This window comes from Vicia villosa, linkage group LG3 (assembly GCF_029867415.1).
Source record: "Vicia villosa cultivar HV-30 ecotype Madison, WI linkage group LG3, Vvil1.0, whole genome shotgun sequence".
NCBI classification, from domain to species: domain Eukaryota; kingdom Viridiplantae; phylum Streptophyta; class Magnoliopsida; order Fabales; family Fabaceae; genus Vicia; species Vicia villosa.
The window spans coordinates 13,502,686-13,524,578 of record NC_081182.1 but is presented as its reverse complement, the minus strand read 5'-3'; the positions used below and the strand labels follow the sequence as shown (position 1 = coordinate 13,524,578).

Here is a 21,893-nt window from a genome sequence, read left to right as displayed (position 1 = left end):
ATATATATATATATATATATATATATATAGGGCATATCCTATGAGAATGACATATTTATATGAGAATGTGAGAATGAATCTAAACTATTGGATTTTAAAATTAATGGTGGAGATTATGGGTGAATCTTTTTTTTCTCTCTCCTACATTTTGAAATAAATGATGTAGGAGAGAGGAAAAATTAATCTTAACCATTAAATTTCACTATATTAAAATTAATGGATTAGATTGATTTCTCTTTATATAATCCTCTTTATTTATAATTTATAGAATCATCATCAAATTTAATTCATGTTCTATATTAGGTAGAAAAATATTTAATTTTATATATTTTTTAAAACGTATATTAATCCAGAAAATATAAATATAATGATCGATTAATCATAAGTGTTAAAATATGAGTGTATGTTAGTTATTAAATAAAAAATAAATCTATAAAATACTTTTCATTCAACAATCAATATTTATTTTAAATAATTGTTAATAGAATTAAATATTAACAATTAAGAGTAATATATAATTATACAAAAAAAAATTTCGATGCAAAAACTAAATTTATAGATGAAAATTTTTATTTCATATTTTTTAAATACTTTTATTTACAGTTATTATATAAATATAAATTGTTATTATAGATGATACTTTTTAATTAATAGTTTTTTTAAATTGTTTTTTATTTAATACAAGTTAGTATAAAAATATAAATTATTATTGTCTCTAAATAAATACATAATAATCAATAAAGTTAATATAGTTATATATTAACATAAAATATATATATATACTGCAATTATATATACATAAAATATTACATGTTTAATTTTGCATCTAAAAAAATTCATATAATTATATATTACTTATAAATTTTAACATTTAGTTATATTAATAATTTTAATTTAAAATAATGATAACTGAATGAAAAATATTTTAAAATAATTTTATAATTGTTATTTAATAATTAACATACACTTATATTAACACCTATGATTATTATATAATTTTCTTAATATTATGTAGGATAAAATATGATTATAATTATAATTTTAAAAGAAAAAAATTATATTTATAATAATATTAGTAGTAAATATATTTTTGAATTAGTATATACTTATTTTTAATTATTGACTGATATGATGGTACATATTTATCTATTACTTAATAAAAAAATTGAGTATTTATAAAATTAATTTCAATTGATTATTATTATTTTTAAACGACATAAATTTAAATATTAATCTTTTAAATATAGTGTGAATTAAATTTGATGAAGATTCTATAAATCACGAATAAAGAGGATCGTATCAAGAGAAATCAATCTAATCCATTAATTTTAATATATTGAAATTTAATGGTTAAGATTAATTGTTCTCATTTCTCATTATAATCAAGTGTTCTCACTTGAGTCGCTCCCTATATATATATATATATATATATATATATATATATATATATATATATATATATATATATATATATATATATATATATATATATATATATTTCCAATTATTATAATTCGAAGAAGAACGTTTCTCGACAAATAAATATCTATATATGTTCAATAAATTGATATAAATGTCATATATGGGGAACTTATCCGATAAGAAATGATATATTTTGTTAGAAATAACAATTATCAATATCAATCGTAAGATATAATTGACGTCTAAGATTTAAAATTTTCATGTAAAAAATAACATATTGAATTATTTTCTATTACACTTAATATTTTAAAATTCTATATAAAGAGATTCTTACCAAAAATATTTTTATTTGATTATTAAATCATTAAAAAAATAGTCAAAATATTTGTTATTAACACATTTAATATTTAGTTAAGATATGAATATAAAATAATTTAAATGAATTATTTATTACTTTTATTTGAAATTAAAATTAAATAAACTAGGCTCAACGCTTGTTTGCTGACAAATGGATTAACAAAATTAATTGTGGAAATATATACTTCTATACATAAAATTCAAAGTACAACGATAAAATTGTCTTTTTAATTAAATTTATTTCAGAGTTTAAATTTTCAAATAAAATCAAATGATATAATCTTTTTGAAAAAATGTTTTCGCTAGGAAGAGTAGTAAATAATTTATTCTTCTAACATTCCTCTGGTCATGGCAACTCACAACCAAACAAAACTCCCAAATCCTTCGCGGATGCAGTTCTCAATGTATGCAACATTCCTCTTAGTCAGCTCCCAACACCCTGTGTTAAGGGAGATAGACTCTCAATCACAATTCCTGAAGAGGAGTACCAACTAGGTTTAGCCTCCTGCAAGCACAACCTTCATGGTAGAATTATTTGGCCTAAAGGATCAAGCCCTCTTACTGTCGTAGCCTTAAAATCTAAACTCTTAGAACTTTGGAGCCCCATCTCTAAATGGGGAGTTACTTCTCTTGGAAAGGGATTCTTTGAATTCTCCTTCTCCTCCCTTGAAGACGTCAGATGGGTGAGGTCAACAAACTCGTGGAACATTAATCCTGGAATGCTCAAGCTTTTCCCTTGGTCCAGGGATTTCATCCCTTCGGCGGCTAATCAGTCTTCGACTCAGGTCTGGATTCGTATACATGGCCTTGCTCAAGAATATTGGCGTCCTCGAATAGTCTTTGCGATTGCTAACAGTATTGGTACACCCATTTGTATAGATTCCACCTCCAACAAAACTTCTTTTGAAAGGGCCTTTGGACACTATGTCAGAGTTCTTGTTGACATAGATCTGGCTAAAGAGTTATCCTACAAAATCTTGGTAGAAAGAGTGGGATTTGCATTTTTTGTTGATATTGAATACGAGAAGTTGCCAATCTACTGCAACTTCTGCAAATTCATTGGACATTCTTTGGAGGATTGTAAAAGAAAGAAAGCTGCTACTCATAAACATGATGCTAAAAACCTGATGGTGGATAAAAATTCTGTTCCTATGCAGACAAAGGAAAAACCAAAACAACTTTACCAAGAAGTATCCAAATCCAAACCTTTGGTGGAGGTGGAAACTCCTAACCATAATGCTCAATCGGCTGGTCATTCTACCAATGTTTCAAGTCACAACAATAATGATCCTGGACCCATTCTCGATCCTATTGTCTGCCCCTTGATTCCGATTCAACCCCCTGACCCCATTCCTGTGCCTCTTGATCCCGTTCTAGTTCCATTACTTGCCAACCAGGCGAATCTTCAATTGGTGGCTAATAGCATTCAGTCTTCAGGCAATCAGAGTTCTGATGAATCTGAATTTGTTGATGCCACACAACTCTATCCTGCAGATCCAAACGCTAAATTTCTTGAAGCCTCGTGGGCCAATTTGTCTGAAAGATTAGATGAAGCAATCTCTGATAATGATGATGACGACTTTGATCCTGAGCAGCTTAAATTCCACCTTGTCACCTCTAAATCCCAAAAAAAGAAAATTCGCCAAAAAGCCAAGTCTAAAGCCAGTTACCACACCAGATCCCAATCTGGTACCTCTAAGCCTTTCTGATGAAGTGCATTTTTTGGAATGCACGGGGTCTCTCCAATTCCCCCACAAGATTGGTTCTAAAAAATTTTCTCCTTAAACACAAACCAGATTTTTGTTTTCTTGCTGAGCCCTGGATGGACCTTCAGCTTTTTCCTCCAAACTTTCTCAGTTCTCTCAACCTTCATGTTTTTGCTACTAACCACAGACCCCTTAATCTCCCTAACCTTTGGTGTATTTGTTCTAAAGACCTATCCCCTCAGATAATTCATTGTTCTGACCAATTTGTCGCTTTCAGTTTAGTCATTGACAATTCTTGTGTTTTTATCGCCTCTGTTTATGCTTCCACTAATGCTATCAACCGCAAACTCCTTTGGGCTGATCTCTCTTCTCTGCTGGTTAACCATCCCGCTCCTTGGTGCTTTTTAGGTGACTTTAACGCCATTCTTGGAGCTCACGAGCATCGTGGTAGGATCTCTCCCTCGAGATCCTCTATTTCTGATTTTCGCGACTGGTTTAATCTTCATTGTCTCTCTGATTTACCCACCAAAGGTCCTTTCTTCACTTGGTTGAATGGTAGAAATGGCATTCACCTTGTTGAGAGACGCCTGGATAGAGTGCTATGCAATCAAGCTTGGATCACTAGATGCTTCTCTTCTCATGCTTTCACCCTGCCGAAAATCAGATCGGATCACTTCCCCATCTGTTTGGAAGCCTCTTTCTCCCATATTTGTTTCAAATCTAATTTCAGGTTTCTTAATATGTGGACCTCCCATGATACTTGCAAGGCTCTTGTGGCAGACTGTTGGTCTCAACCTGTGTTTGGCTGCCCCATGTTTATCCTGTCCCACAAACTCAAGCTTCTCAAAGGCAAGCTCAAAATCTGGAATAAAGAGGTTTTTGGAGACATTCACAAGCTGGTTCAGACCTCTACTACTCTTTTAAATCACATACAGGAGCAAATTCACCTGATTGGCATGACTGATTCCTTAAAAGCTCAGGAGGTTAAAGCTCAAATTGATCTTGAAGACGCTTTAGTCAAGGAGGAGCTTTATTGGATGGAGAAGGCGAGAGTGAGATGGCATAAACAGGGTGATCGGAATACTGCTTATTTTCATAGAATTTCCAAAATCAAACGTTCCAAAAACACGATATCTAGCCTGCGGAATGGGGACCTTTTGATTCTGGACCCTGAGGACATGGCTGCTCACGCAGTCAGTTATTTCACTAACATCTTCGGTTTTGCAGGTACAGTCCAAGATAACGCTATCACAGACATTATTCCCTCGCTGGTCTCGGAGACTATGAATGCTACTCTCACGGCTATTCCTTCGGTGGACGAAATCAAAGCTGCGGTGTTTGGTCTTCGCAAAGACAGTGCTCCTGGCCCCGACGGATTTGGTGGTGTATTCTTTCATACATACTGGAATATTATTAGTAATGACGTGTGTAATGCAGTTTGGCAGTTTTTCAAAGAAGGTTGGATTCCGCAGAACTACAATGCCAATCTGATTATCTTGATTCCCAAATCTAAAGATGCTGATTCTATGGAGAATTTCAGACCAATTGCCCTTGCCAACTTTAAGTTCAAGATAATTTCCAAAATCATTGCGGGTAGGCTCTCTTGCATCATGCCTTTTTTGGTGTCATCGAATTAGAAGGGATTTATAAAAGGGAGAAACATCAAAGACTGTCTATGTCTGGCTTCGGAAATTGCTAACCTCTTGGATAAAAAAACTGTTGGTGGTAATGTTGTTCTTAAAGTAGATATCACAAAAGCTTTTGATACCATCAATTGGAGCTTCCTTCTCAAAGTGCTTAAGAGGTATGGTTTTAACAACACATTCTGTCATTGGATTTCCACTATTTTGGATTCTGCCTACATGTCGGTGGCTTTCAATGGTTCCATTCATGGTTACTTTCCCTGCAAGAGGGGAGTCCGACAGGGTGATCCTCTCTCCCCTCTTCTTTTTTGTTTGGCGGAAGACGTTTTAAGTCGACATATTTCTTCTTTGGTTTCTACGGGAAAGCTTCTTCCTATGAAAGCTACCAAAAATTTGTGCATTCCTTCTCACATTCTGTACGCGGATGACATCCTTATTTGCTGCAAAGGAAAGAGCTCCAACATCACTGCCCTCCAGCATTTATTTCATAATTACTCGGTAGCCTCGGGTCAGTACGTCAACACCGCCAAATCTTTTATTTATTGTGGAGCTATGGACAACAACAGAGCCACACATCTCTCTAGCCTCACTGGTTTCAGCAAAGGTTCCTTGCCTTTTCGTTATCTCGGTGTCCCTATCTTTAAAGGGAGGGTCAAACGTGCCCATTTTCAAGACTTAGCTGACAGTATGATATCCAAGATGGCTGCCTGGAAGGGATCCCTTCTCTCTTATGCAGGTAGAATTACTTTGGTTGGTTCGATTATTCACAGCATGATTTATCATTCGATCTCCATTTATTCCTAGCCTGTTTCTCTCCTCAAAGACATTGAACAAGCTTCCCGAAACTTTATTTGGAGTGGCTCTACCACTTCTAAAAAGCTGGTTACAGTGGCTTGGAACAAAGTTTGTCAACCTAAATCTCACGGCGGACTTGGCTTACGCTCCTTGATTACCCTCAATAATGCTTCCAATTTAAAACTCGGCTGGGATCTTATCAATAGTGAGGAAAACTGGGCTTGTTTGCTTCGTGCTAGAGTGCTCAGGAATTTCGGTTATATTCGTCATCATATTTTCTCTACTGTATGGAGCAGTATTAAGCCTGAAATTCAATGCCTTTATTCTAACACCGCTTGGTCGATTGGAAACGGTTCTCGCATTAAATTCTGGACTGATGCTTGGTGCGGACCGCCCCTTATTGAGAAAACTCAGCTCCATGTTCTCGTCTTGAATGGAATTGACCCTCACATTCGTATTTGCGATCTTCTGAACAACGGGAGCTGGAACATTCCAATTCTCTGGTACAATCTTTTCCCATTTATTCCGCAGCATATTTCACATGTTCTCCCCCATGTTTCTCTTCCGGATTTTCTGGTTTGGCCCTCCTCTTGCGATGGTACACTTTCATTGAAAGATGCTTACAAATTTAAAGCGTCCCCTTCGATTAAGCTTCCCTGGCCTGCTATCGTTTGGCATAATGATATTGCTCCATCGAAGTCCTTTCTTGTCTGGCGTCTCATTCACGGCAAGATTCCTACAGATGAAGCCTTCCAATCTCGCGGCTTTAGCCTCTGCTCGCGGTGCAGCCTCTGTAATCTACAGAGTGAATCTACCTCTCATATCTTCTTTCACTGTCGCTTTGCGGTTAGAATTTGGAAATGGCTCTGCTGTATGATTAATTGTCCTATCAACATTCATTCCATGGATTCTGTTTGGAACCTTTGCCGCAGTAGTACATCTCCGCAAGGTATGCTTGTTATTTCGGCTGCCATTGTTTCTGTTTTATCCTTCATTTGGCTGGCCCGTAATGGAGCTAGATATCGGAATATCACTCCTTCTTTTCATTCGACAGTCTCGGGTATTCTGGCCCAAATTAGATTGGCAGGGAATTGTTCGGTCTTGCGTGCCTCTTCATCTATGTCTGACTTCTGCTTGCTTAAATCTTTCAAGATTTCCGTGAACTTTCCTCGGGCCCCTCGGGTTATTGAGTTTCTCTGGCATCCTCCGATTCAGTCTTGGATTAAGTGTAATTGTGACGGCTCTCTTGCCAACTCTGCTAGTGGCTGTGGTGGTATCTTTCGCGATTCTCTTGGTAATTTTGTTCTTGCCTTTGCTGAGCCGGTAGCGGAGCTGAATTCCTTAGATGCGGAATTCTCTGCTGTTTTCAGAGCCATTGAAATAGCTAGAGACAGAGCATGGTTGAAGCTTTGGATTGAATGTGACTCCTTAATTGTCGTCCAAGCTTTTTCAAAGGAGGTCTTAATTCCTTGGCAATTTCGGGATAGGTGGTTTAGATGTAAAAATATAATTGCTAATATGTCTTTTTTTATTACTCATATCTACAGGGAAGGGAACTCTTGTGCGGATTTTTTTGCTAATTTAGGCCGCAATTCGCTTTCGCTAACTCTTTTTGATGCCATCCCCATAGGCATTAGATGTGATTTTGTAAAGAATAGATTGGGGATGTGTTTTTTCAGATTTGTTAACTCTTGAGCGGGTTTGGTTTGGCCCCCCCTCTCCTTTTTGTGTGTATCACCTTTTCATTTATTCAAATAGCCCTTATTTAAAAAAAATAATTTATTCTTCTAACAAATTTAAAATTAATATAACTCTGGCCTTTTAAAAAAAAATTAATACTAACTTTGTAATTTTTTATTTTATAATTCTTCTTTTAGTATTGAAAATTATTTAAAGCTTATATAGAAAATTTTAATTTTAAATAAAAATATTGAATATATTTGAATTATATTTTGTACTCATAATCTTCATTCTCTCACCGCTTTAAATGCTGTCTCGAACTTAAAGTTGTGTTGAGATCTTCTGAATTCCAAAGAAGAGTGGGTATGTATTTTGAAAGCGAGAGTCATCAGGAACTTTGGTTTGATTAAGCACCATATTTTTTCTTCTTTATGGCAGGCATCAAATCCGAGTATAGCTTTCTTAATGGGAATGTTCGCTGAATTTTGGGAAATGGAAATCTTACTAAATTCTGGACCGACCATTGGTGTGGTACGCATTGATTTGGGAATCGTCTCCGGAATTCCTCCTTGGCCAAGGGGTGTCTATTTTTTCTACTGTCTCTGATTTTTTGATTTGGGGTTGCTGGTGCTTGCCGGAATCTTGGTCGATTTCCTTTCCGTTTCTCTCCTTTCGTTTGCCAGCTCTGTGCAACCAGGATTTGGTTCATTATGATGTTATGGTCCGGCCTCGCTGCTCTTCGGGCCCGCTCTGTCTCAAGGATGCTTTCAATATTAAAGCCCCTATTTCGTGTGAGCGTTCGTGGGCTAAAAGCATTTGGAGTTCTGACATTCCTCCTTCCAAATTTATCCTTGCTTGGAAGCTTATTTTACGGAGAGTTCCAACTGATGATTTATTTTTGGCTCACAGGATTTCCTTGGCTTCTATGTGTCCCATTTGCAAGAAAGCTCCAGAATCTATTATGCATCTCTTCTCTTCTTGTAGATTCGCATCTTCTCTTTGGAATTGGTTTTTCAAGATTGCAAAATTTACCGCGATACCGAATACTTTTGAGGAGATCTTGCAATTGTGCAACTCTGGTTTTTCTAAGCATTGCTTGCTTGTCCTTCGAGCTGCCGCTGTTTTTGTGATTTGGAACATTTGGCTGTTCCGCAACTTGTGTATTTATAAGAATATCGCTCCTAACGTTCGAGTCTCCATTTCTAATATTCAGGCTCAGATTGCTCTATCAGGTAATAATTCTAACCTTACATCTTTCTCTTCTATGCAAGAATTCTCCATCCTCAAAGCTTTCAAAGTGTCCATTCGTCCTCCTCCTGTTTTGGTCCCTAAGGAGGTCCTCTGGAAGCCTCCCATTCTGGATTGGGTTAAAGGTAATTGTGATGGCGCTTTCGATTCCAATGGGCCCGCATCTGCTTGCGGTGGAGTTTTCAGAAACAATTATGGGGATTTTTTGTTGGCTTTTGCTGAGAATCTTTCTATGCCTTATTGGTTTCATGTTGAGCTTTGTGGGGCCATTAGGGTCATCTTTATTGCGGAGCAAAGGGGGTGGTCTAAGTTGTGGTTGAAAACGGATTCGTCCTTGGTTGTTCAGGCTTATTCCAACCCCTCTATTGTCTTGTTGCACCGTTGCACCTTCGTAAGCTTTAGAATTCTTGTTTAGTTATTACTGCTCATATCTCCTTTTTACTAACCCATATTTATAGAGAGGGGAATAGTTGTGCTGACTTTTTTGCGTCTCTTGGCCTCGCAACTTCTTCCCTAACCATTTTTGATGACATTCCTTTGGACATAAGGGGTGACTTTGTAAAAAATAGGCTTGGTTGGCCTTTTTTTATATTTTGTTAGTTGGGTTTTGGTATAGTCCCCCCACTTTTGTGTACTCTTTTTCTTTCAATATATGGCCCTTAAATAAATAAATAAAACTAGCTAATAGTATGTTTATAAAAATTATTTTTAATAATAATTTAATAAAAAAATAAAAATATTTTTGGTAAGAATCTCTTTATATAAAATTTTAAAATATTAAGTATAATAGAAAATAATTCCGTTGTTCTTTTTATATAAATTTTTTATCTTAGACGTCAATTATATGTGACATTGATATTGATAGTTATCGTTTCTCACGAAAGATATTAGTTCTCACCGAATACACTCCACACACACACACACATACATATATATATACATACATATATATATATATATATATATATATATATATATATATATATATATATATATATATATATATATATATGTATGTATGTTCTGGACTGGGCCAAGATTCGGCCCAGTCTACTCTCAACCCAATTGGATTTGGAGGCCCAAATCATCCATAAGCCCAAAAGGAGAAAACAATGCTCGGGTCCTTAGAGAACCAACGAAATTAAAGTACTACAGCGAGTGTTCGGCCTAAGATGTTCCCCGCGAGCGTCCCTCCTCGTCTAGACCCAAACATACCAAGCGCGCTCCCAGCGAGCGTCTTCTCCACCGAGGACCCTTCTCCTCGTGGCCTTATGCCGGGGACCCTCCTCCTCGTAGGGTTTCTTCACATCCAACCCCCCGAATAATACGGAGTCCACGTAGTCCCTAAAAGACCGCGTCTCCCTTAAACTTCGGAGTGGTTGACCAGGACGGAGACCACGTACTCACCTCCGATATTTCCGCCCAGGAATCCTGGCAGTCTCCTAATTGGGCCTGGGTATCCAGTCCAGTAGCGAGATCTTGACCCAACGCTGGGGCTATAAATACCCTCTTTCACTAGAGGGTCAGGTATTCATTCTCTTCTATCCTTTACCTTGTACTCACGCTCTGTTGCTCGTATTCTTACTTTAGCATCGAAGTACCTTGCATGTACACCCCCCAATTCAATGAAGATCCAGTTCCTTGCAGGCCTTGAAGATCCATCTGATCAGGTACGATCAGTGGCGCCGTCTGTGGGAACAAGCTTCACCGTCTTTATCAAACGAAGATCAAAGATAAATTCAACCTGCGTTCATCATGGCCAGCAACAACAACAACCGAGGTCCTGATCCCTTCAACGTCGACCCCATCATCCATGCTGCCATGGCTGACAGATAAGCCCGAACCACGCGAGAAGGACAACATCCCGGGAATGACGGGAAAAGCTGGAACAGGCGTGAAGGACAGCAACCCACTTCTGATGGGCAGAGCCGGCCGAGGCAGGAAGTGTCTCAACCCGCTCGGAACGAGCAGGTTCAAACCCACGACAACGAGGCCGACTCTAGAGACGGGCACACTGCTTCTTCCTCCGCTCACACCTCACGGGGCCATAGGGACTAGCAGGAGCGCAACTATGAGCAAGTCGACATTCCCATCCCTGAGAATGCCGATCCTACCGCCGCTCTCCTGCTTGCTGCCCTCAACAAAACCAACCGTCTCATCCAACAGAAAAGTGAACGGATTGACAATCTGGAAAAAATACAACGATCGCGATCTCCCCACGGAGACACAATCAATCACGCTCCCCCTCATTCTCCGCTGAGGAGGTATCATCGCCGGAGATCACGCACACTTTCTCCTCGACGCCGAAGATCCCGCACTCTCTCTCCTTGACGAAAGGATTCCCAAACCAAGGACGTGAGAGGGAGGAATCCAGAAGCATCTCCCCCGAGCAAAGACATCGGGGCCCCACCAAAACCTCCGTGAAGGGCCGCGAACGATCCCCTCCCGAGGATAACCGCCGCTCCAGAGGAAAAACACACGGGAAACGTCAGCGAAGCCCCCCTCGGTGGAAACACCACAACCGAGGAAAGCACTCCACCTCCCCGGGATCAAGCGACGAGGAGGACTTCCGCAGCCCCCTATCGGAAGAAATCAGAAGAGCCTGTCTCCCCATAGGAATGGAGAAACCTCCAACTCTGGATCTCTATGACGGAACCACGAATCCTGGCGACCATATCCAGAGTATCGAAGCTGTCATGGACTACCATGTGGTCCGAGGATCTATCAAATGTCGGATCTTCCCGACAACACTTAGAAAGGGAGAAATGACTTGGTACATAAACCTCCCTCCAAACTCCATCCATCTTGGCCAGAGCTAAAGAGCCTATTTTCCAACCACTTCACAGCCTCTCGTCGGCAACCGAAGTCTGAAGCCACCCTCGAGGCCATAGTCTAAAGAGCCGACGAGCCACTCCGAGAATATCGCGATAGGTTCAATAAAGAGGCCGTCCAGATACAAACGACGGATCAGATGAAGAGGTACCTCCTCGAACGAGGACTTACCCCCGGCAGCGACTTCAAAAAAGCTATCGGGATCGATGTAAGGAAATTTTCTCATTTACTATTTATATTTTATAATTTTAAAAAAATGTTATTAATCTATAGCATCTATGTTATATATTAGAATTTTATCAAACTTTATTAAACCAAGACTTTAATATTACTTTTGAAAAAACAATACATTAATTACAATTATAAATAATAGGTTTAAATGAACTTTTGGTCTCTGTAAGTTAGCGAGTTTTTTATTTTCGTCATTGTAAGTTATTTTTTTGGTTTAAGTCCCTATATCTTACTTTTTGCTTGAAGTTTAGTCCCTAAAGCCAAAATCCGCAGGAAAATCTGCAAGTTTCCTGCGAAATTTCCGGCGAATTTTGATTTTAAAATGCAAATTAATAAGTTGCAAAACCTGGCATTCGAACCCAGGACATTAATGATACATTGCTGCAAGCTTACACCAAACCATGCTTGTTTTATTGTTTATAATTGCAAATCAGTTCTATATATTAATACTCTATTATTTTTCAATAATATATAATTTAAAAAAGCTGTACATATATAAATGTATTTTAATTAATGTTTTTTTTATAAAATATTTAATTAACGTTTTTAATTATCGTTTTTAATTAACTTTTTTTTATAATTACGTTTTTTTAATTAACTTTTTTCAATAATTACATTTTTTTAATTAACTTTTTTTAATATATAAATGTTAATTAAAACGTCTTTTTAAATAATTTTATATAATTATATAAATAAAACGTTAAAAATTTATAAAATGTTATAATATGTTAAAAATTTATAAAATGTTATAAAATTTATAAAATGTTATAAAATTTATAAAATGTTAAAAATTTAATTTTTTTTTAATTAAATCTATATATATATATATATATATATATATATATATATTTATTAACGTTTTTATTTACGTTTTTATTAAAAATATTTTAATTTTTTTTAGCAGAAATATTTATAAATTTTTTAAAAATATTTAGCAGAAATATTTAAAAAATTTATTAACGTTTTTAATAAAATATTTTAAATATTTATAATAAATTTATTAACCTTTTTAATAAAATATTTATTAACGTTTTTAATAAAATATTTTAAATCTATATATTTATTAACGTTTTTAAATATTTTAAATATTTTAAATCTATATATTTTAAATATTTTAAATATTTTAAATCTATATATTTATTAATGTTTAAAAGTATTTTAATTAACGTTTTTTTATAAAATATTTAATTAACGTTTTTAATTAACTTTTTTTATAATTATGTTTAAATGTATTTAATATGTACAGCTATTTTATATAAACATTATATATTATTAATTTTAAATAATGATTTTAATATTTTAATAAACATTTTTTTAATAATAAACATTTTTAACATTTTAATAAACATTTTTAATATAACATTTTAATAAACATTTTTAACATTTTTATTGCCCAGGTTTTTTGAAAACGTTTTATACATATATAGGTAGTTTATTAACGTTTTTGTTTTATTAACATATATAGGTAGTTTACTGAATTAGTATACTTGGCAATAAAATTAGTATACTGAATTAGTATAGAAAAAGTACTTGGCAATTAAAATCAACAAGACAAACATGGTTTGGTGGTAAGCTTGCAGGAATATAATCTTAGTGACCTGGGTTCGAATCCTAGGTTTTGCAACTTATTATCTTGCAATTTTTCAAGTAATGAAATATAGGGACTCAGACAAAAAAAGAATTACAGGAACGAAAATAAAAAACTCTCTAACTTACAGGGACCAAAGTGCATTTAAACCTAAATAATATTACATATTTATATAGTCATTCGTAATAAATTTTAGGGTTAAAGGCCTTTTACCCCTGCCAAATAGGCGTGTTTTGATTTTCCCCCCTTAAAATTTTTTTTTTTGTAACAGACCTCACAAAATATATTACCATCATTTAAGACCTTGTTCCATTTTTTTTTGCAAAAAATGCCTATGGACAATAAAAAAATGCAGATTGTGCATATGCTGCACACGTGGCATTTTTTTTATAATTCCACGTGGAATTTCGTAATTTTTTTTATTTTTATATTTAATATTTCTTTTTATTTTATATACATTTATTTAATATAACAATACTTAAATTAAATGACATATAAATAGATGATGAGTAAAATAGAATTTGATGGTATATATATATATATATATATATATATATATATATATATATATATATATATATATATATATATATATATATATATATATCGTAAAGCAAAAGGAAAAATCAAAATTATATTGTTGTATTATCTTTTATTAAATCAACTAGTTATGTACTTGTATGGGTTGATTTGTTCTACCATTATATATATATATATATATATATATATATATATATATATATATATATATATATATATATATATATATATATATATATATATATATATATATATATATATATATATATATTTGTAAAATATAACAATTTGATGGTACATACATTTCTTTTGTAAAATATAACAATGCTTATATTTGTTTTTTTTGATATTTTTTTAAATAAAAAAACTATGTGTTAGGATTTTTTTTCCTCACATTTTCTCAGCAGTTTCTCACATTTGCTTCCATATTTGCTGCCCTGGATGACTTGCCGATTTTTAAGAGAGTTGGCTGGCGGTTTTCTCTGCAGTGAAACCGTCGATTAAAAAGAATTTTTGGTACATTCACTTCATGAACTTAACCGAATTGTTGTCACGGAAAAAAAGATTTTGATAGAACATTCATTCATTAATTAAAGGTACATTGAAAGTCACTAACAGAGAATAAGAAAGCATAAACATCTAAGAAATTACAACGGTTAAAACAATGTCATCTGTTCCATGCATCATTTGAGTGCAATCCACGTCGTATTCCACATTCTCCCACCAACGTTCCCTTTCTTCGATGACAATACCACCCCTTGTTCTAAGCCTCTTGACACATCTTATCTCTTCGTCGGGTTCGTACTCCCCTTCCAAAAACCTCAGGAGAGTCCTCTTCAGTTGGGCCACAGAATTGATATTCCAAAACATTACCGGCATAGGGGGTTCCACTGCAGGGTATATGACATGCCCGCTCCTTCTGGGGTAATCTGGTTCATAGTCGAGACGTTTCTTTGGTGGCGGGGGCTCTGATTTCCGGTGTGATCCGTCTGGCCTAATGCGAGCTTTCATTGTTGTGTTTATGTTTGGTGTATGGTGTTTGTGTTTCTGTGTATGCATTCAACTCTAGGAACCCCTAATTTATAATAGTTGTAGGTAGAAAAGGAGTACAGTTGCGTACTGTTTACAAGCACGCCTAAATTGAATGATAAATGCAAGCACATTGATCAACGCCTGACTTGACGTGACTAGACGAAAGCATGCGTATTTGACTGTCCAAAATACAGACTGACAGTATGGGTCATTTAGACAGTTTCACTACAAGACAAATACATGAGTACGTAGTTGATTTAATTAAAGATAGTACAAGTACATAACTAGTTGATTTAATAAAAGATAATACAACAATATAATTTTGATTTTTCCTTTTGCTTTACTATATATATATATACACACGCATACCATCAAATTCTATTTTACACATCATCTATTTATATGTCATTTAATTTAAGTATTGTTATATTAAATAAATATATATAAAATAAAAAGAAATATTAAATATAAAAATTATAAAAAAATTTAAAAATAAAATAAAAAAATAACGAAATTCCACGTGGAATTATAAAAAAATGTCACGTGTGCAGCATATACACAGTCAGTATTTTTTTATTGTCCACGTAGACATTTTTTGCACAAAAAAATGGAACAGAGTCTTTAATGATGATAATATATTTTGTGAGATATTTTTTAAGGGAAAAAATCAAAACACACCTATATGACAGAGGGTAAAAGCCCTTTAACCCTAAATTTTAAACAATTTTAAATTTATAGTAAGATGTTATTATTATTGTGCACTTGCACACCCGTCCTTACCAACCATTTTTTATGGTTCTCTCTACCAAATTCAACGCCTATCACCGTTGAATCAAATAACGATTGATAATATTTTATTACTTTATAGCACTTATAACTACATTAAATAACATCATCCAACATAAATTTAACATAGAACTTAAAATTTTAAAATCAAAATCCAAAATATTTAATTTTCAAAATAGTTTACTATCTTAATGAGGATATATGCGTAATAAATTAAATAAGCACAATAGTACAATAGAGTAGTTACTAGTTAGTAACTTTGAGTAGATCAAAGCTGTTAAAACTTGCTTTTACTGAAACCATATATGGCATATGGCAATTTCGCAATAGCAAAGTTTTTGGCAACAATACATACACTGAACACACTACAACTCTGAGTATCATAGATTGCATTATGCATAGAGGATGGATTGATAGAAAACTCAGGAACCACATAGCTAGCTTGTTACTATAAGTTGAGTTTTGCTTAGGGTGGATCTTGTCCTTTTTTGATCAGCTGGATCTTTGATCGCTTTGCTTTGTATCTGTTTTTGAATTAATGATAATTCTCTCTTTGATTCAAAAAAAAAAAAAAAAAAAAAAAAAAAAAAAAAAAAACTTTGAGTAGATCAAGTGGGGGTATGTATCAACACCCTCACCCGCCCTCTTTGAAATCCAAATTTACCCAGTTCAATCATTTCCTTTGAAAAATGACTTCGAGTTTTCTTACGAAAAGTTTAAGAGTTTTGGTTACATTTAAGACAAAGTGAAAATGTCGATATTAGAGTTAAATTAAATTCAATTTGATTAGCTTTAATTTGATCCATTTGGTTAATAAAAAATGCCATTATTTTTTATAATGCTTCTTTTAACTTTGAAGTGGTCATATCCAATATTTTGTTCTAAGAGATGGTTGTGTAATAGTGATTCCACTTCTAGGACTATTTTTATGATTGGTATAAGTTACTATTAAATTGTTTTATTTTTATTTAAAATTTTTTTGTTGTAATGGTTACACCTTAGTGCGATATCTTATATCATTTCCTATTAAAAAAAACTATTTTTGTCACTTTGAAATTTATTATCATGCTTAATTCATTTATAGAGAAAAAAATATATGCTATTTATAAATTAATTACAAATGCTTTTAATAGGTGAATCTGATTTATTTATTTTTAAAGTACATTCTTATCTATTTATCATAATTAAGTTTTTTTTTTTGTTTTATTAGTGTATGAAACATATATATTTGGTAAATATTATATTACAAATGTGAATATGATAGAGTAGTGAAATAATTGGTTAATTTTATATTTATTTATTTATAAATGAAAATATTACTAGTTTCTTTAGAATTTTGTGTGTAAACAGTATGTCAACAACTATTTTTTTTCAGGCTCATATATGATCCACGTAGTTCTATCTACAACTTCACATAATCATATTCATACGAGTTGCGACACATACAAAGATATGATATGATTCTAGTTGATTCGACTGGTGTACTCTAATTTAGTGGAAAAAGACATGTTGCCTATATTAGGAGTGTTGGAGTGGCTCATAAAATTCGAAATTCATATGAAAGTGATGAATGAACATAATCATAGTTCATATGCAACAAGCAAAGGCTGTTTGAAACAGGTCCACCACTACACTCCCTTTTCCATCACCAAATGCCACATGTCCAATATATCAAACAAATGAAATCAACATGTTCTTGTACTAACAAAGAGCCAAGAAAATTGGTGTCAATTTTTTTTCCTCACATGTATATTGTTGTTGGTTATGTATGTGGATTTTTGGTCCCCTGCAAGAGTTCAAGTGTTAGCTTCTAACTTTGATGTGAATCGTAAACGATAATGGGGTATACTGTTACCATGCACGCCCCCGGTAGTACTGCATGACAAAGTTAGAAATAAAGATATGATCGTTAAAGACGCAGCACTAATATAGGTTCGATAAATGTAATAGTATTAACATCCTTTCTAGAGCAAGAACATGTTAGATAAATTTTTTTTATCTCTCAACAATATATAGTTTTAATATGCAAAATAAAGTGTAACCTCAATGGAGTTCGAACGAACCTTAAACTAAACTTACCAACTAAGTTACTAAACTTCTAGTTTTTTAAAGGATGATAAGCAAGGTAGTACACACGAAATGGCCAAATGAGTCATCATACTTTTTGTTATTAAATCTCCATATTTTATATTTATTAACATTATTGGATTGATATTTTGGTCATATTAATAATTTTGGAAAAATTTTGAAAATGAATATTCAAATTAAAATCTATTTAATTATTAACACATTATTTTGCCATCATAATAAAAATTCATACAAAACTAAATTCACATTTAAATAATATTTAAATTATAAATCACAGTCTAAAATTATATAATTTTTGTATTTGTGATAAGTGCAATAGAGATGACTCTACTCATGAAGGTGATTGTAAAAGGTTTTCTTAGATTTGATATGTGAGATTAGTTAATAAAACTTAAAGGATTTAAGTATGTTTTTGGTCCCTATAAATATGTCAAATTTTATTTTTAGTCTCTTTTAAAAAAATGATATATTTTGGTCCCCACAAAATTATTATGCACGTAGTTTTAGTCTCTACTGTTAAACCGATACGTATTTTAATTTGTATGATTATTTTACAGACATGTTTAGAACGTTATAAAAATTTCCTTGAAAAAAAGGAACTCAAAATTTGATTTCTAAGTCGAGATTTGCATTACTTTTATCATTATCTTTTGAAATTATAAAAATTCATATTTAATTCTTCTCATTTTAAAAAATTCTATAATTTGGTAAATAAATGTTTTTTAATATTCTAAATACGTATGAAAAGAATTATTCAAACATTTCAAATTTTAAGGGTAATTAAACAGTTTTTGAAATTTTAAAAAAATAGCAGGGATTAAAATTGCATGCATAAAATTTTTATAGGGACTAAAATATGTCATTTTTTTAATAGGGACTAAAAATAAAATTTGAGATATTTATAGGGACCAAAATCATACTTAACTCAAATTTAAATCCTAAAGGTTGGAATATTTATGGGCGTATTGTGTCGTTGGAAAAGTGAAGGAAGGAGTCCGTCTTTATCCCTATGAATTCGGCCATGGTTTTAGAATTTTGACCAAATAGTGGAATGAGTGAAACTAGTCTCCCTTCATTATAAGATGGTGGGACCTCATATAGGTTGATTTGTTCTACCATGATATATATATATATATATATATATATATATATATATATATATATATATATATATATATATATATATATATATGTATATATGAAGTACTAAGAGTCGTGGTCATGGAGCACTAGCTAGGATGGCCAGTATGGATCTTCTGTCCCGCCTAAACTATTGCACCTATCAGGAGACCTTAAGCCCATCATGGTTTAATCAGATTGGTGCTTAGTAAATATGGGCTCGTATGGGTGACCCAAGCTCCATGAGAAGTGGCACAGGCGCGTGGTGACTCACCTGACTCGTGTTATGTGTAACACCCCACTTTCTAGAAATTAATTTAATTAATTTAATTGGAATTTGTGGTGTTTATTTAATTAATTTCTTGGTGATTTAATTAGATAAGTTTGGGAGTAGGGGTGTGTGAACATGTGGTGAGATGTAGAGAGTAATTAATGATTGTTAGAAATTTTTAGAATTATTAAATAATAGGTTTCATGCGGCTTATTAATAAAGTAATAAGGAAATTAAAATAATTAGAAGTGTAGAGAATTAAGGGGTATGCTGATAATTATATGAGGTTAAGTTGAGGGTAAATGAGGTAAACCATAGTTGAGGGATATTTATAAAAGGGAATTAGATAAAGAGTAGTCAGTTTACATCATACGTAAAAAGTTGGAGATCAATTTCTAGAAGAATTCTAAGATAAAGGTGGGTAATGGTTTTCAATTGTGAATGATGTGAGGGAAGGGTAGACATACAGTTTGATCATTATTTGGGTGATGATAATTCTATGATGATGAATTGTTATGTGGCTAATTGTTGATGAACTATAATGATGAATTGTTGTATGTTGATCTTTGATGATTTATGCCTATGACGATGAACTGTTGTGTTGCAATCCTTAATTCCATGATGATTTATGTGTTGATGATGATGATGATGATGATGATGAATTGATGATAATTGATGAATTGAAGTTATTGTTATGTTATGTTGTTAATCCAAGATTCTATAACATGATAAGTAAATTTAAAATGTTAAAATAGCACAAAAATTGGTCTATTATGATACATATTTGTATGCCTAAGTTAATGTCATGAAAACCAATGTTTAAGTGTTTTAAAACACAGTTCTTATGTCTAACATACAATATGTGTCGGCCTGAACATGCTATGTGCCGACACATAGCCTTTAGAAAAGCGATTTTTTTTGAAAATTCCGTCGTATGTGTTGGCCTGAAATACGTATGTGTCAGCACATGTAAATTAGATGTTACAGACTTAAATAGAGCAGTATATGTGCCGACCTGAAACTCGCAGGTGTCGGCACATGCACTCAGATTTTGCTCAAAAATGTTATTTTTCTCATACGATTTCAACCATAACTTTTTAACTGTGTATCCAAACGACGAACCGTTTGAAGCGTTGGAAAGCTAATAAACTGAATTATATCATGATATAGATAGGTGAATTTTTTTAGTATTATTTCTTGTCTAATATGTTTGTGAATTTGATCATTTATATGTTCTATTAATGAGTTATTACATTATTGGGATGATGTTGTGTTATGATGGCGTGTTATAATGATGAAGCTTAATGTTGTTGTTATGGGGTTGATGTTAATGATGTTATTATGAAGATATTGTGAGGATTTCTTAATGATGTTGCATGTTCAATTATATACATGTTATGTCGTTGATGATTATGTTATTGTTGTTGTATGGTGAGAGCCGTGAATACATGATGTGAGAAATTCGGTTTTATTTATGATGTGGCCCTGTTTCCTATGGTGATGGTTCGAGTGTGAGTGGCTAGAATTTCTTGTTCAGGAATCTTAGTGAGGCGTTACTATTGTGATGGTAGCAACTTGTGATGTGCTTCAGTTCTAAGAGGGAATCGATCATATGGTGGGATCAAGGAGGAAACTGAACCAGGTGTTCATAATTGGTACAACATGCATTGAGTCAGTGTCATTGCATAACATTTTATGTGACATTGCATAATCTTGTTGATGATGTGCATTGTGATGAATATTAAGTTGTTATGTTCTTGCATGAAGAATTTTAGGATGATAGTTGTATGTGTGTTATTTATGATGAATGAAGGTGTGAGTTAATATTTTGGAACACGCATTGGTGGAATTTAATTAATTACGAATTAATTAATTTTAGAAATGGAAATTAATTATTTATTAATTGATTTCGTGGAAATTAATGAATATTAATTAATTAACATTATGAAGTGTCACTCATTAAAAAGTTAGTCTTAACCTAGCTTTTGCCTGAGTTTGGTTTGCCCTCCAAGAATGAGTCAAAGTCTAACTTGCCGACCAACCAAAAATGACCAGTAATTGGCTTGAAAATTTCAACTCTCCCCATGTTATTTGCTCCACTAAAGTGATTCCCTTTCCTATAAATAGAGTTTTTCAGTTCATTTCCATAGAACTCCAGATTTCTGAATTTTCAAAGTCTCTCTTCTCCCTCTGTTCTCTTCATCTCAAACTTTTCTTCTTTGTAATTTTGCGAGTGGTTTAAACACCATCTTAACGTGTATTTCTTTGAACGGTTTATTATAGTGCAAGTGATATTCATATTTTTCAACGGGCTATTTTATCCTGGAGATGTGGTTGAAACTCGATTGTTGCATACTTAGTGGCAGTACGACGAAACGTCCTAAAGAAAGTGACCTAGTACGCGACACGTCCCGGTAATTTTCTTTGTGGAAATTTTTTCAAAACCGAAAACAACAATTTTAAGACGTTTTCTTTGTGGAAATTTTCTTTGAAAACACCTATCAGTAGGGACTTCAGCGGGGAGTTTGAAAGTCACCCTCTTGTTTACTTTAGGA

The 21,893-nt window shown here is 33.3% G+C and overlaps 2 protein-coding genes across 2 annotated transcripts; both read left to right on the top strand.

The window, feature by feature from the left end:
• Positions 1-2,498: 2,498 nt before the first annotated feature.
• LOC131657579 (uncharacterized) lies at positions 2,499-3,488 on the top strand. The gene has a single exon (XM_058926963.1). The coding sequence runs from the start codon at positions 2,499-2,501 to the stop codon at positions 3,486-3,488; it is 990 nt and encodes a 329-aa protein (XP_058782946.1).
• Positions 3,489-3,601: 113 nt separating this feature from the next.
• Positions 3,602-9,266, top strand: LOC131657578 (uncharacterized). Its single transcript, XM_058926962.1, has 6 exons — positions 3,602-5,078; positions 5,139-5,878; positions 5,933-7,410; positions 7,471-7,570; positions 8,042-8,183; positions 8,287-9,266. Exons 1-6 carry the CDS (start codon positions 3,602-3,604, stop codon positions 9,264-9,266), a joined length of 4,917 nt encoding a protein of 1,638 aa, XP_058782945.1.
• The last annotated feature ends 12,627 nt before the right edge of the window (positions 9,267-21,893 follow it).

Bases quoted from the DNA above. Each gene is read 5' to 3' on its own strand.
- LOC131657578 (XM_058926962.1), top strand. From the start codon at position 3,602: ATGGACCTTCAGCTTTTTCCTCCAAACTTTCTCAGTTCTCTCAACCTT. The intron at 5,879-5,932 runs GTTGGTTCGATT...ATTTATTCCTAG, and splicing joins ATGCAGGTAGAATTACTTTG to CCTGTTTCTCTCCTCAAAGA. The intron at 8,184-8,286 runs GTGTCTATTTTT...TTCGTTTGCCAG, and splicing joins AATTCCTCCTTGGCCAAGGG to CTCTGTGCAACCAGGATTTG.
- LOC131657579 (XM_058926963.1), top strand. From the start codon at position 2,499: ATGCTCAAGCTTTTCCCTTGGTCCAGGGATTTCATCCCTTCGGCGGCT.